Raw genomic sequence first — 15,994 nt, 5'->3', positions numbered from 1 at the left:
AACTACCTAGCTCAAGGGTTTATGTGAAGGTAATGGGAAGGAAGAAAACATTCCAGGCAAAGGAGCTTGAAACAAGGACTGTAGTTAGAATATTGAGAGTAAGAAAATTGATGGGCCAAAAATGAAGTCATTGCATCATGACTAATTGTCCCTGTGGTGAGAATGACTGCTTCAGGGTAAAGAGGGAGGGTCATTGCCATTTCCATTCAACTTGTCGGGAATGTGGAAAGAAGATAGTAACGTGAAGGCAGTGTTGAGAGCCTTTGAAGAAAGGCACCAAGAATACTCACACTCTTATGAAGCTCGTTATTCATTTTGGAACTCAAGCAAAAACATTGTTGTAAGCCCTTGGGCAAAACTAGTTTACCTCAGATCTCTCTCTCCCTTGAAAAATGCCCTCAAGGTCAGTATTCAGCTTCCCCGTAGTGGATTTGTGTGGCAGTCCGTCTTGCCTTGCTGAGCTACAGGTAATTAGGAAGAGAATGGTCTCTCTCTCTCTCCCCTAATTATGCCTCTTCTCTACTTCTCTACCTTGTGCAGCCTTTAGAAATTCTCTTCCTTGGCCCCCTCTCCAATTAGCAGGAATGGTTGCACTCCAGGTACTTCCTCTTGCAGCGTTCACTCTGCATCCCCCACAGATGTCTACAGTTCAGTAATCAAAGGATGGCTTCCTGGGTCCGTTGCAGCAGCTCACCCAATTAGCTTAGATCTGAAGACCTGCAATTCAGGTAAAATAAGGTTAATTTGGCAAATGAATTTCAATAACAAACTCAAGATAGAACTCATAGTCTCAGTTTTTCAAATTCTTTTGTACATTGTGGTCCACGTCCCATCAAACTCCATGATACTGATCACTGTGGGAAGAGCTAGGTTGATAGCAGCATACTGGTGAAGACCGCGGCTGACCCACAAGTGTTTCCATCCTGAGAACTGAAAGAATCGTAGTATGATATTTAAATGAGCTTGAATAACAGGATTGGGGGGTTTTGTCCATTTTTGACGCTTAAAATTTCCAAGCTTTAGCTTCATTTTTATAATGAAAAATGACTACTGGGAGCATGGGTATAAGTTTCAGAGGCCAACAACCTTTGAAAGTACTGAACTGTGAGTTATCTGTAACTAAGTTTATTTGCTTTCAAATATGTTGATTCTCCTGGTGCTTTTCTTTAAGTGTCCCTCCCATGATTAAATTAAGTCAAGTATAAATGCGAGGTTTGACTAGTGGTTGACTAATATAGGAAAGCATGGCCCTAGGGCTTAGCATCACCATTTTATCTTCCACAAATTGCAGAACGTTACTCAACCTCTCCTTGGTTTCTCTCCTTCATTGATTCTTTCCACTATATCATCACTGTGACTATTTTACCCTTTTTATGTCTCCTGAGAATTTTCTTCACGTGGATTCTGGCTTAATAAAAACAAATTCTGTTTTATATATTAGATGAAACTTGGAGAAGAGCTTCTTTATAAAAATTTGAGTCTTCTAAAGGACTGAGCTATAAGACAGGGAATGCATGACAATGGGCTGTTTAAATTCAGTTGAATGAAAACTTTTCTGAATCTAGCTATGCAGTTCTAAAACTTACATGGTATATATTTATAATCTTGAATTATACTTGCAATGCAGGCAGTTGGGTGATAAAAAAGGACGTCAGCAGGCCAAGCGCTAGGCCGGGACTACAGCTGTGATGTAGGGTGGGCTTTCCAGAGCTGCGAGTCACATCAGGTGTGTTCAAGTGTGAGTTGAGTGTACGCTGATTTCAAGCACTGGGGCAGTACGTTCAGCCCCTCTGATTCTCTGGACATGATGGGAGAAATTTCTGCGTATGGGGGAGACTAATAGACTCACTCTAAAAACTAGAAGATGCATGAGTATCTCAATGGGGCAAGCAAGACCCAGCGAGACGGTGCAGCATACATGCTTACATAGTGATTTGCTAAAAAGCTGGAAGAGAAGCCAGGGTTTCTGGGTTCCCATTCTAATGCTCTACTCACACCACTTCTAAGTGGATTCGTGAAAGTTTTCATTAAACAGAGCTTAACCCCTGTGATAGTTTTAAAATATGTCTATAAATTCTTCAGTAGCATCTCCATCCAAAAGATAGATTTGTCTCCCTTGGAGCGTGAGCTGGACTCAGTGAGTCACTTCTAATGAATAGGATATGGCGGAAGTGACATTAGGCGATAAGGTTGTAAAAGGCATCGCAGCTTCTGCCTTACTCTCTCGGATCATTTGCTCTGTGGGAAGCCAGCTGGCATGTTGTGAGAGCACACAGGCAGCCGCATGGAGAGGTCACATGGTGAGGAATCGAAGCCTCCTGCCAACAGCTGTGTGTGTGTGCGTGTGTGTGTGTGCGCGCGCGTGCATGGAAGCCAATACTCCATGCCAGTCAAGCCTTCATAAGACTGCAGGGCTGGCCGACATTTTGATGGCATTCTCATGGGAGCTCCCATGCCTGGACCACCTCACTTACTCCCTCCCAAATTCCTGACCTACAGAAACAATGAGATAATAAATGGTTATTGTGTTGGCCTGCTAAGATGTGAAGTCATTTTAGGCGAGAATAAATAATTAATACAGCCGTGCATCAAGATGCAACCTCTGTTAGCTCAGTCCTCCAAGGATATCTGCCGATCTTGTAGAAAAAAATTTCGTCAGCCTTCATCCGATACACAACATCAAAAAAATCTTTTCTCAGAGTCTTAGCCCAGGGATAAATTCTCAACACAAATTAAGATTTCATCTGAGACAGGAAATGTGTTTCATGAAGTTGTTTGAACAAGCTGCAGAACTGCTTTCGGTGACAAGTATTTTCTCTGAGAGGCACTGGCTCCCCCTCCCTAAGTGTTTCAGGGCCACTGCTTCATCACTGTTTCAGGAAACGAGTCCTGTCTTAGTTGTCCATGTTCTTCCAAAGAGAAATACCAGCAGAATACAATTCTCCAACCTTCAGCTTCCCGGAGAGATACTTAGGAATAACCAAGACAACTTTACCAAGTAGATTATCTTGATAAATAATTTCAGAAGTGCCCTGACGTCCATCCACACGAACTCCGTTGTTCTGAGGTACGTGTTTGACTCTGAGGAGGCATGTTGGGGGCTAACCTGTTATTTCCTTAGATGTTAATTGAGGCACATCAGCTTGAGTTACCATTTTCCCTCTTCGCCGGGTTGGAAGGAGGGAGGCTTTAGTAGCCTCTCACAGAGTTAACAAAGATGTCAGGTTCTTTGTCCTCTAAGTCACTTGTGACTGAATCAGTAATCTGTGGAAGACTCAGGAGTGCATTTCTTGCTTTCTGAGGATCTAAATGTAGTGAAACAATCACAGCACAAAATCCTGAACTTAATAGGAAGATTCTGTTTCATAATGGCTAATCTTAATTCTTCCAAAAACAGATCTGGACCTCCTTTATCAAATCTCACCTTTCTCTCTACCAGTATTACCTCCTAATTTTACAAATGAGTGATAAGGTCAATCCAATACTGTTCTCCCAACCTCGTCAGTTAGAAATAAACTCTGGGGTTGTCCTTTCCAATAAAAAGGAGATAATGCTCCTTTTCCTTAGGCGAAAGCGTGGAAGAAAATGCAAGTGTCGTGGTCAAGCTGCTCATTAGACGCCCGGAGTGCTTCGGCCCAGCCCTGCGGGGTGAAGGAGGAAACGGTCTATTGGCAGCCATGCAGGGCGCCATTAAGATCTCTGAGAACCCTGCCCTCGACCTGCCTTCCCAGGGATACAAGAGAGAAGTGTGAGTGAATGGAATTACCTTGGGGCACTGGTATAGTTGGTGAGCTCCCAGAGATGGTCAGTACCTGGATCATTAAGGAAGGGTCGATAACTTACCCCTCGTGGGGAAAGCACAGGTTCTTTATAGCTGTAATTAAAACATTTTAAATTACTTTGTCAAGCACGCTGCCGTCTTCACTCTCCCAGTAAGCCTAGTAATCAGGGTCATCACCTTCACCGCCTTGCATTTCTGCTACTCCACTCCTACACCAATGGGCCGATGGAGACGTCTGCAGGCTCTTTCAGCCGCATCACACCTCCCTACGGCAACACTTACGGAAGGGAGCTGCAGAGGCTAACGGCTGGACCAACCAAGGTCACGGCCACGGTCTCTCTTCAGCCTATTCCCTGAGAATTTAACCCTCGGTGCTCCCTCTTACCTCATTTCTGAAAAGAGGTACTACCCTCCACTTGCCCTTCTGAAAGTGTTTTGATTTGATTCCTTAGGTAAAAAAGAGAGCTGCAGAATGTGAAAAATCACCGCATCAATAATCCCAGTATTTAAAGGTTCGGGAGTAGTTGGCGGATTGGCAGATTGTCTTGTCCTCGTGTACTGTGACCAGCTCCCTTTCCTTTATTATGGCCTCTAGGTTAGACCCCAGAATCTAGAGAATGGGTATGACCCAACAGGGGTAACTCTCTAGCCAGTTGCAGGTTTTTTTGGTTATTCTGGTAGGTGATCTGGTAGAACTAGAAAGAACCCAAAACATAGTCTGCCCCACCTTCCTCACGTAGCATGAGAAGAAAACCAAGGCCAGGGTCCTATAGCTTGTTAGCCACAGAGCCAGGGCATGGACTTACCCCTCCCGACCGCTCGTCCAGTATGCTTTCCATGTACATTCGAGGAGGGAAATGGAATGAATGGTTGGTAGGAGCTTTGGGGATTACTGTGCCGCTCCATGGGTATGTATGGTCTGCCTGCAAGATCAGCTCATGGCAGTACTTAGGCCTGAAAGTTCAGGGGACCCTAGGAATTCCATGGGCAAGTATTTGGGTCCTTGAGCTTACTGAGTAAAAACCACGTCTTTGGGAGAGAAGGTGTCCTGGGGACAGGATGTGTGATGCTCAGAGCAGAGAGTTTCCATGTCAAGCACCTTGTGTCTAATAACATGGCCACACCTGCCAGGCTTCCTCACACCTCCCCCATGTTGGTTCTCTCTCCGCAGCATGGAGGACAGCGAAGATGAAGAGATCGTGCACATGGGCAACGCAATTATGTCTTTTTATTCAGCTCTCATAGATCTGCTGGGCCGCTGTGCGCCTGAAATGCACGTGAGTTTGCAGAGGGCAACTTTGAGGGGCTTGAGTGAAGAGCACCGGAGAGTCCCCGGATGTAATTTCTTCTTCAGTCTCTGGCATTTGCTAACACCCCTTTCTCTCAGTTCCTTTCAGTTGACATCAAAAGTCGTTTCCATCTCTCATAGCTGATTCTGCAACCTTCTAAAGGAATGACTCCTGAGCAAGTCCCTGTCTGTGTGATTTCTCTGGGGTGCCAGTTGGGCACATCCCCCACATATCCTGTTTCAGAAGCCCTAAAAATTATGTTTCCAGATCCCTCAATATGGTCAGAATGTGACCAACCTGATTCCTGACTGTGGCCATTGGGACACTCCACGTGGAAAATCCTCTTTTCTCAATGCCCATGGTGTGAGGCACCAGAAAGGCAGTCTCTTCCCATGGTCCACGTTTCATTACTTTCCAGAGATAAACTTTGCAGACATTTGGGAAAAGATGGTTCTGTTCTTATGGGCTGCCTTCTCAGGCCTCCAGTTTTAACCTAAAAAGTTGTGCTCTTCCTCTTCCCTTTTTCACCTCTGCTCGGGACAGAGAGAGAGTGACCTTATTTCACGGAAGGCCTCAGGTCATAAGTGAGAGAGGAAATAATTGCTTTTTATATCAAAATAGAAAAGATTTAAAATTTTTAATTACAAAATATACGTGGTAATTCTTTAAAAGAACTGTTTGATTTGCGTATTCGAGGCTCTGGCGCCTGCCCGCATCTCCGCCCTGCTCACTGCATTTGTATTATTCCAGGGTCACCCCCAGAAGTGCTTGCAGGGCAGATTGGGTTGGTATAAACAATGGTATCTGGAATTGATGAGATTGTGTATTTGGTCATTGACAAGTTAACGGTGGATATGTTTTTTAAATAGTAATGAAAGATCTCATTCAAGTAGTGGCTTTCAAACTTTTTGATGAAAGAAATTGTTTTAGCTATAGTAAGAAATAATAATTTCCATTGCAACCTAGTATACATATATTCCAGAAGCAGAATTTACCCTTACTACAGACACTGCACTCTAATATTTGCTACTCTACACTAGTCTACTTCATGCTTTTTAATGCAAGTCACAGCCTACTAATTTGATTTTACACCCACTAATTGGTCACAACCCATAGGTTAGGACACTGCACTAAAGCATCTACTCTTAACTTTCTTCCAGCATGTCATGGGCTTGCCTAAAACATAGTCTAGCCCGTCTACATGTGTTTAGGGAGACTATTACAATATGGAAGAATCTAGGTTAAAAAGTGCTGTGGATAGAAGAAAGTCTACATCTTGATAGGGGACCCCGATCAGAATTCTTAACTGAAGATTCTGGTTCCTACTATGTGATATATCAACCTTATTTACAAGGTTCATCTTTACATTTCTACGCCTTTAAACAAATAAAGGAAGCTTGAAAGGGAGCAAGGGAAATACTAGGGTATTTTGCAGTCTGGGAGCAGGATAGGGCAGGAGTCAGCTCCCCTGATCACCTGTCATCACTTCAGAAAGCAAGTGACACAGTTGGCTTATTCTCAGGAAGACCCCCTTATGGGATCGCTTAGCCATCAGAGCCCCATCTGGGAAGGAGGTCCTTCCTTCCTTACTGCCCCTCTGCCTCACTGCTTTATACATACCCCTTCTCAGCACCCCTCCATTGGGTCCCTACTCTGTAAGTGGTAGTGGGAGGGTAGATGCCATCATCATTCACAGTCTCCCCTTTACCCACAGGAATGAGAGGTGGCAGCTATGGTGAGCACACAGGTGTTTTTCCCCTGGGGCCTCCAAGAGCCATATCCCAGCACCCCGTCCATCTGACCAGGGCAGATTCCATCCTGAACTCCTAACAGTTCAGTTCTCAGCTGAGAGCCTGTGCCCAGAAGTGTACCCGCTGCCCCCATGTTCCCCATATTCGGGACTATGTGCACCCATACACTCTGGTTGGCCCCTTCCTGGTTGAATGCATCAGGTTATCCATCTCGGATAACTCCACTGAGACACTCACATCCTCTATGACATTCTCTAAATTCCTCTTGCCCACCCCCAGCCCAAAGATTAATCAGACTTTTAGGAAACGAAACTCATCAGTCATTTTTATATTTCAATGAATTCTAAAGTCGAGAATTGTGACCACAGTGTCAACACCCGTCATGGCCACTGAGAGCTCCCTGTATTGCAGTGACACTGAGAAGCCCCAGCAGTCCCCACATTTACTGCAAAGACTTGACCCCATAACTGCCTGACCATTGTAATTACAGCAAAGTAATCAGGTGACTTCCTTGGTCAGAGTTATTCCCTCAGTAGCACCTCTTGTGGACAATCAAGGGACATCTCCCCTTTTTCCCCATGACCCGAAGTGTCTATGGCAGTTAGGGAAGTATAGAAGTATGCCCGGACTTAAGAACAATGTGGCTGCCAGACGTTTGGATGTGGGGTGGGGAAGGGGTGTGGGAACCTCCTTAATCTCATTCTCCAACCCTGCGTTGCAGCTCATCCAGACAGGAAAGGGGGAAGCCATCCGGATCAGGTCAATCCTGCGCTCCCTGGTCCCCACCGAGGACCTGGTCGGGATCATCAGCATCCCCTTGAAGCTGCCCTCCCTGAGCAAAGGTAAGAGAAGCCGCTGGAGGCTGAGTCCTGCCAGGCTCCCCGGGGCCCGCTCACTCTGGGGCAGGACTGTCTGCCTGAGCAGTAGTTGGCCTGTCCTTCCAGGCTCCTACTTGCAGGGCAGGCAGCACTGGGGAAGGTCTTGCTCTCCTCCCGGCTCCAGCTGGCTGCTCTCTCCTCTCCTTCCCTGTGTCTGAGACTCCTGCACCCTACGCCCAGTGGATAGGGCCATTCTACACCTCACAGTCCTCTGAACACTGTAACCCTCTGGAAGGAGGCTGATGGAATGGGACAAATGAAATCTCTCACCTCAGTCCTCCTTCGCCTCAGTGCCCCCAGGTGGGGGCAGCAGATGGATAGGGCCTGACTTAGGCTCCCTTCTGCCATGGTCCCATGGATCTCCTGGCCATGGATATGAAGTGTTGCATGCCCCCCCCCCCCCCCGCCCAGTGCTACTTGGATGATTGATTTGGCATGAATCTGTGTTAGCTTTGCAAAACTTATGCTTTCCCAAAAGCATTCCGTTTCTCCAGTTCCCTCCACCTGCTATCCAGGCGATTTCTTCCTGGCAAGTGGAGGAATTGAAAAGATAACAGGACTCTGTTAATGGTGTTTCCCAAACTGGTGTTCTAAGGAACATTTTTTGTAGAAAATACTAATTGGTGTATGTGTTAAGAAGTTTGGAGTCAAGTAGGTTTGGGAAATGCTTTGGAGTGTATCACATTGTTTCCAGCTTTATTGAGATACAATTGATATATAACATTATGTTCAGTGTAAGGTGTACAATGTGATGATTTTATACATATATATGTATAAAATATATATATTGCGAATGTTCACCACAATAAATTTTGTTAGCACATCCTTGGCCTTACATAATTAACCTTTCTTGTTGTTATATTGAGAACATTTAAGTTCTGTTTTCACGGCAACTTTCAAGGATATAATTCAGTATTGTTAACTGTGGTCATGATGCTGTACATTAGGTCCCCAGACTTCCTCATCTTATACTTGAGAGTTTGTACCCTTTGACCAGCATCTGCCCATCTCCCCCACCTCCCCCAACCCCTGGTAACCAGCTGTCTACTCTATGTTTCTATAATTTTAGTGGTTTTAGATTATATATATGAGTAAGACCATACAGTATTTGTCTTTCTCTGACTTACTTCACTTAGCGTAATGTTCTCAAGGTCCATCCATATTATTGCAAATGGCAAGATTTCCTTCTCTCTTATGACTGAATAATATTCCTCTATGTGTGTGTGTTTGTTCATATTTTCTTTATCCATTCATCCGTCAACAGACACTCAGACTGTTTCCATGTCTTGGCTATTGCGAATAATGCCACAGTGAACGTATGGGTGTGGGTATCTCTTTGGGCATATACTCAGAAGTGGAATTGCTGGATTATATGACTGTTCCAGTTTTTATTTTTTTGAGGAATCTTCATACTGTTTTCCATAACACCTGCCCCAATTTATGTTCCCACCAACAGTGCACAAGGGTTCCTTTTCTCCACATCCTTGCCAGCATCTGCTATCCTTGTCTTTTTGGTCATAGCCATTCTGACAGGTGTGAGGTGGTATCTCATCGTTTTTTGATTTGTATTTCCCTGATGATGAGTGATGTTGAGCATCTTTTCATGTGTCTGTTGGCTGTCTGGATGTTTTCTTTGGAAAAATGTCTATTCATGTCTTCTGCCCATTTTTAATTGGATTATTTGGGGTCTTTTGCTTTTGAGATGTATGAGTTCCTTATGTATTTTGGATATTAACTCCTTGTCATATACATGGTTAGCAAATATTTTCTCCCATTCTGTAGGTTTGGGGATGACCTATTAGCTTCATGAACTTGGATGTTAAAGAACTCCTCACTTTTGGGAAGTTCTCAACAATATTTAAATAAACTTTCCACTTCTTTTCCCTCTCTTCTCCTTGTGGGATTCCAATGATGCGTAGATTGTTTCTCTTAATGATGTCCCATAAATCCTATAGGCTTTTTTCATTTTTATTCTTTTTTTCTTTTTGTTCCTCTTACTGGATAATGTCAAATGATCTTTCCTTGAGCTCAGTGATCCTTCTGCTTGGTCCAGTGTGGTGTTGAAGTGCTCTGAACAATGAATTCTTTCCTTCAGTCATTGTATTCTTCAGCTGCAAAATTTATATTTGTTTTTTATGTTTTCACTTCATTTTCTTCTTGAATTTTCCTGATTTTCTTTTCCTATGTTCTCTTGTAGCTCTCTGAGCATCTTGGGAATAATTATTTTGAATTCTTTGTCAGGTAATTCATGTATCTCCATTTCTTTGTGTCAATTACTAGAAGGTTACTGTGTTCTTTTTGTGGTGTCCTGTTTCCCTTCTTCTTTGCAACACCTATAGCATCACATAGATACCTGCACACTGGAAGAAGCAGTCACCTTTCAGACTTAATGGACTGACTTTGGTAAGGAAAGACCTTCACCTGCAGGGGGCATGATAGAGTGCTGTGAACCCAGGTCTAGTGGGACAGGGCACCAGGTACAGGGATGGGGGCATGATGTCTTGGCAGCTCAGGCCCCTGGGGTCCACCACATTGATAATTATGTGTCCTTAGCTAGTGCTGCTGGGAATCCTCAGTAGCTGCAAGGGCTGTTGGGGTCCTGAGCAGTAAGTCCACATCTCACAGCTAGGAATGAGGCCAGGCAGTGGTGGTTGCTGGAGCTGGTGGTTCGTACACACTCCGGGGCAGGGACCAGCAGCAGGTGCCTATGTAGTGGCTTAGGCATGTTGCAGACACACTGCAGGAGCCAGGGCCAGCAGCAAGGATCAGGGCAAACTATATGGGTGCACTAGCAGCTGTGTGGACCCTGGCTGTTAGCATGCATGCCTGTGGCTGCAGGGTCTCACCATGAGTTCACAACAGTGGAAGCCAGTGACAAGACTCAGGTCAGTGGGATGCAATTTCATATTTGCAGGTGCTAGCTATGAAGGAGCCCAGCAGTGCAGGCCACTGACCAGAGGCAAGGCTGGGGCTGGGCCCACAAGCAGCTGTGGGGCCCTGTATGTCAGTATGCACTCCCAAGGCTGCAGGATCTCACACCGGGTGTGTGCGTGGCAATAGAGGCCAGTGGTGTGAGTCTTTCCAAGGGCACACACAGTGGTGGGTAGCAGCTGCAAGGGTCTAGGCTGGCATCTTGAACTCACACAGCTGCAGAGCCCAGGACTGCCTGCCAGTGCAGATCCTGGGCTCTGGCAGTGAGGGAGTTGGGAGTGGGAAGAGACCCAGGTGGCTGGGCGTCTGCAAACACGAAACCTGGGAAATCTGCCAGGGTTTCACGGTGCCTGTGCTGCATGTTGCTTTCTTCCGTGGCGAGAGCTGGGGTACTCTGCAGAGCAGGTCACTGAAAACCACAGTGGCTCCCACTGCATGGTTGGTACGGGTTGCCCTGGGCCTTCTTTCTTGTTCTGAGACATCTCTGCTTCACTGGTCTCTAGGTGGGGTGGATTGAAGGCTGTCCTTTACATAGTACCCTGAAAGGCTGGAGGAGGTGATGGTTCACCCCATTCTCCTTTCCCAGTGAAGAGAACTCTTTCTAGATGAGGAGCTCCTGCTTGGCACTGAACAGTGCCGGCCTGGGATGAGGCCAGAGAAATGCATCCTTACCTTTTTGTGCAGTAATTCTTCGGGCTTTTGTTCTGTGTTGCTCAAGTTTCTCAAGAAGACTCCTGACCTCTTTCAGTGGTGGTTTTGGTCATGGATTGCTGTCTAATTGTTGATCTTTGTGGGAGGCAAGGACTGGGGTCTCCTCCTCAATCTTGGTGACATCAGTCTCAAAAATAGCACTTTATCATGAAGAACATTAAGATTATAGAGCCTTTGAAAAAATTGTATGATAAAATAAATGTTGAACTTAGTATTTCCCAAACTTTCTGAGCACAAAACACGTACTAACAACCTGTAAAAGTAATGTTCCTCAGGGGTACCTAGGTGGCTCAGTCGGTTGGGTATCCCAACTCTTGATCTCAGCTCAGGTCTTAACTTTAGGCTTGTGAGTTCAAGTCCCACATTGGGACCTACTTAAAATAAATGAACAAATGAATGAATGAATAAAATAAAAACTTAAAAAAATAATAATGTTCCTCAAAACACAAGGTGTGCGTGAGAGATGAATTCAGCCTCTCCCTTTCAGATCCAGCTCCCCCTGGTGTCTAGGAGAGGAGAGGCAGGCAGCTTCTCGTCGGGAAGGTCCCGTCCCTTCTTCTTGCTTTCTTCCTCTGCCAGAGCCCTGCACTGATCTCTGGGCTGGATAGCACTAAACTCTTTGTGGCTCTCAGGGTAACTTACGAAGTACAGTATGTAAATAAACTCTGCCTTCACTTGATCATTTAGGGGCTCTTTTTCCTCATTTTTTATGTTAACATACCATTAGGAGGAAGACTGTTTTTCTTTTGCGTCCTCTTTCAAACTCCTGTCTTTATTCTCCAAGTCAAGTAGTTTTTATTTTCTTCATGGTATTCCTTACTTCATCTTTGCACTTTTTTTTAATCAAAATAAGATTAGAATTACTGGATGATCTGTTCTCATTTTCACCTAAATCAGATAATAGTTTCCAAATACTAAGAGGACATTTCCTCAGCTTTGTGCTATTTATGATGTAATGGCTACAGACAAGACACGCTCTTAAATTTAATCCGCCTTACATTTTCTCCCTTCCTTTCTTGTGTCTTCAGTCAACAAAGCAACAAAACTCAAGCCCCGATTCCTGGCATTTGCCCATTTCTGTGGTGCAAGTCCTCTCACCATGGTCCATTGCAAGTTATCAGTGTGTATCACTGAGCCATGCAGTTGGAAAGAGAATGTACATGGCACACCATTGTATTGTATTTCCACCATGCAAATAAAATAGATGTAAAAACCTCGAGAGTATAGTTTATAGTAAGATCATTAGGAGGTGATGAGTTTTGAGTTTGACTGAGTTTCACCTTTCTAAATATAATTTACTTAATTGTAAATTTTAGTTTTTAATAATGAATATGTCTAACAACTGGCTCAAAAATTTCCAGAAATGTAAACAACCACCTTTCACAAGCCAGTATCAGCTGGCTCCAGCACAATATTGTATTCCTATTGCTTGTTAGGATAACAAGGCATAGACAGACACCCTCTGTGTTGCCTTTGAGACTGTGGAGATAGAAAAGGGGACATGACATTCTCTGTATGTCTTTCAGATGGGTCTGTCTGCGAGCCAGATATGGCAGCCAACTTCTGCCCTGACCACAAGGCACCCATGGTGCTGTTCTTGGATCGTGTTTATGGCATTAAGGATCAAACTTTTCTGCTCCACTTGCTAGAGGTTGGATTTTTACCTGACTTAAGAGCCTCTGCCTCTCTAGATACGGTAAGTGGCTAAAGTAAGGGAAAAAAATGTTCCCATCATTGTATACTGGTGACATTGGATTTCAAAGTGAATGTTTTCTATCTACTTACTAATTACATGTTAGCAGGCTGCTTTAAAGGGTGAGAAAACAGAGGCACCAAGAAGTGGAAGATCCTAATTTGTTGTGCCAAGATTTAAATGTAGGTAAACTTGACCTCAAATATTCAATCTAGGTTCCTCTGATACAAGTTTCCCAACCTTGCTTGGCACTATCTGCTGTGGAGGCACATTCTGTGCATTGTAAGATATTTAGCACCATCCCTGGCCTCTACCCACTAGATATCAGTAGCACCACCTATAAAACCAATCCTAGATATCATCAAATGTCCCCTGGGGGACAATATCTTCCTCAGTTGAGAACCAGAGCTTATTGCTTACGAAAAAGGCTGGCTGGCAGAATTACAGGCTGGAAATACTCTTCCCACTCTCCTTCCTTAAGTTTCATGCACTGACCATCAGGAAAGATAGTCTCCAGGTCAAGCAATTTTGTGGTATCAGGCATGGCAAGGTCAAGACCAGAGGCCAAGGGCAAACCCAAGTTCTAAAGTTAAGGGTGAAGAACCCAACATCAACAGACATCAAGACAGGAGGCCCCAGGAGTCATAAAGTATAGATGCATGATGCCCCGAGTCAGGAACAGTGCACCAGGAGTCCTGGGTCCAAGGAGAAGAGAATAATTCAATCAGCATAAGTCTGAAAACATCTTGCCAGTGTAGGGTTGGTTTTAGAGAGCTAGAAGAAGCAGGTCTTCTCAATCAGTCATAAAGTCTCTCAAAGGCTCCACCTAGTGCACTGCAGAGAAAGAAGTCTGAGCGCTGTGATGGCTGGTCAGCTAGCCAGTACCTTAACTGGGATGGAGTCCATTTGAATGGGTTACTCACAAATGTATGAGATCACCCAGCAATGGGAAAGCAATACAAGCCCCAATCTGAATGGGAGCTCCATTCCTATCTGTGGCGTGGGGGTAAGAAATGGTATATCCATGAAAGCGTTAGGGGTGTATGGTCCTTTTGGATAATTAAAACAAACTTCCACAGCTACTTCTGTTTTGAGTTTTTCTATAAATCCCTTGATTTAAAAAATAGTAATTGTTTTAACTTGTGAGACATTCTCAAGGTTCCTGATCAGATCATTCGATTTTTTTATAGATCAAATAAATGGCAAATGCTGTTCTACCATTTGGTGTTCAAATCACATGCTGTCTAAGCACCATCTGCGGCACAAGAAGTTAAACATTCAGTTCCTCAGTACATGCATTCTCTTTTGAAAACATTTAAGCCACTGAAGTCAAAGCTCTGTCCTTCCCCATTGTGACAACTCTGTCTGTCAAAATGATAAATGTGATTTGCTATTTCTTTTCAGTCTGATTATTGAATCTTTCCTCGAGGACAAACTTTGGTAATTAATAGGAATACCTGGAAATGTGTACAGTTCAAAACAGTTTATCACATCGTAAGTTCTAGAAAATGTGTTACAGGTCTAACAGCTGTGATGATCACAGGACATAATGAGATTTCATCTTTGTGGATCTCAAGGTTTCTTTTGAAGTTCTTCAGTTTTCCAAGATGGTAGCTAAGAATGGTTTGACTAAGTGTACCTAAGTGGGCATTCCTTGTACCTACCTGTCTACATGAATGAGAAAGAACACTGTGACAATCACGGCAGAGTTTTAGAGAGGGTCCTAAGTTTCTATTCCTTGTACCCTTTTCCCATGCATAGTTAGGTTTCCTTTAGTGACTTCCTCCTCGTGCCATTTATCAGATCGTGAATGGCTCACAATGCTTATAATTAAAGTGGTGGTCAGAGCTTCACTTTCTGTCTGTAAAACTGTCACAGAACCAGTGCTTTGATGGCTCGCTTGTCCAATAACCACTTACTAATCTCAAAATCACAAGAGGACAACTTGTGAGTCTCCATAAGGTGAGAAAAGAGAGCTCAAACAATAATAATACAGTAGCTTGTTAGCTGGCCTTTGCAAACACGAAGAACATTGGGTTAACTGGTCATCAGCTGACGTTAATAGGTTTTAGAATCCCTCTTTGAGGGTAACAGATGGTTGTGGATCATTTGGAATGAGTTAGGGCCAGCCAGCCTTTTCTTTCCCTCTGTTTTTTCTTTTAACCTGATTTTGTGTTTTCTCGTTGAAAATGCAAAAGAGAAGTAGGTCTGCTGACACGGTAGACAGTTGTTCAGTCTGTTGCTATGAAACGCTGTTGTGAGTCAGCTTTCCCACCTGCTGGACGGGAGCTCCATACCCGGGGTAAGCGTTGCTTTGTCTTTCTCGGGGAGATTAACCAGTGTCCCAATCCCCTTTCCTAGGTTTCCCTGAGCACCACAGAGGCTGCGCTTGCCCTCAATAGGTATCTATGTTCTGCCGTGCTCCCACTCCTCACAAGATGTGCCCCTCTCTTTGCCGGAACAGAACACTACACGTCTCTGATCGACTCTACACTACAGACAATATACAGGCTTTCCAAGGGACGTTCCCTCACCAAAGCTCAGAGGGACACCATAGAAGAATGTTTGCTTGCCATTTGCAAGTAAGTACCCCGCTGTGTTTTTCACCTGCAGTGTGCGTCCCAGTCAGCTGCATTTAATGGTGTAATTGAGAAACTGGTGAATCCAGTCTGAGGAAGCTTCCAGGCCCTAGCCATACATACCCACCCTTTCTCAGTCATCTCCTCCTGGGATATGCTGGGTACCCCCCCTTGCCACAAGCTTTCTGATCACCTCTTCCTTGAGCTCATCTCTCACTGTGAGGAAATGGGGGACACAGCTCAGGCTCTTGCCCTGAGGGTTCGTGGACCAGAAGATAAGACTGTCTTTCAGGCAAGTATTTAGTGTTCAGAACTAATGTTTGGTTCCTAAGAGAGCCAGAAGCTAGTTTTTCCTCGATGGCCCCTTCCTTACCTGTCACG

General features: G+C 44.5%; 1 protein-coding gene across 1 annotated transcript in view; it reads left to right on the top strand.

The window, feature by feature from the left end:
• The window catches only part of RYR3 (ryanodine receptor 3), a 586,345-nt gene that overhangs the window by 466,212 nt on the left and 104,139 nt on the right, over window positions 1-15,994 (top strand). Inside the window, exons 46-50 of the mRNA XM_044392456.3 lie at window positions 3,568-3,748; window positions 4,953-5,058; window positions 7,543-7,663; window positions 12,868-13,037; window positions 15,396-15,616. Coding sequence (XP_044248391.2) covers window positions 3,568-3,748; window positions 4,953-5,058; window positions 7,543-7,663; window positions 12,868-13,037; window positions 15,396-15,616 — 799 coding nt within the window. The remainder of the gene's footprint in view (window positions 1-3,567; window positions 3,749-4,952; window positions 5,059-7,542; window positions 7,664-12,867; window positions 13,038-15,395; window positions 15,617-15,994) is intronic.

This window comes from Ursus arctos, unplaced genomic scaffold, assembly GCF_023065955.2.
Source record: "Ursus arctos isolate Adak ecotype North America unplaced genomic scaffold, UrsArc2.0 scaffold_36, whole genome shotgun sequence".
Taxonomy (NCBI): Eukaryota; Metazoa; Chordata; class Mammalia; order Carnivora; family Ursidae; genus Ursus; species Ursus arctos.
This window is presented reverse-complemented; position numbering and strand designations above follow the sequence as displayed.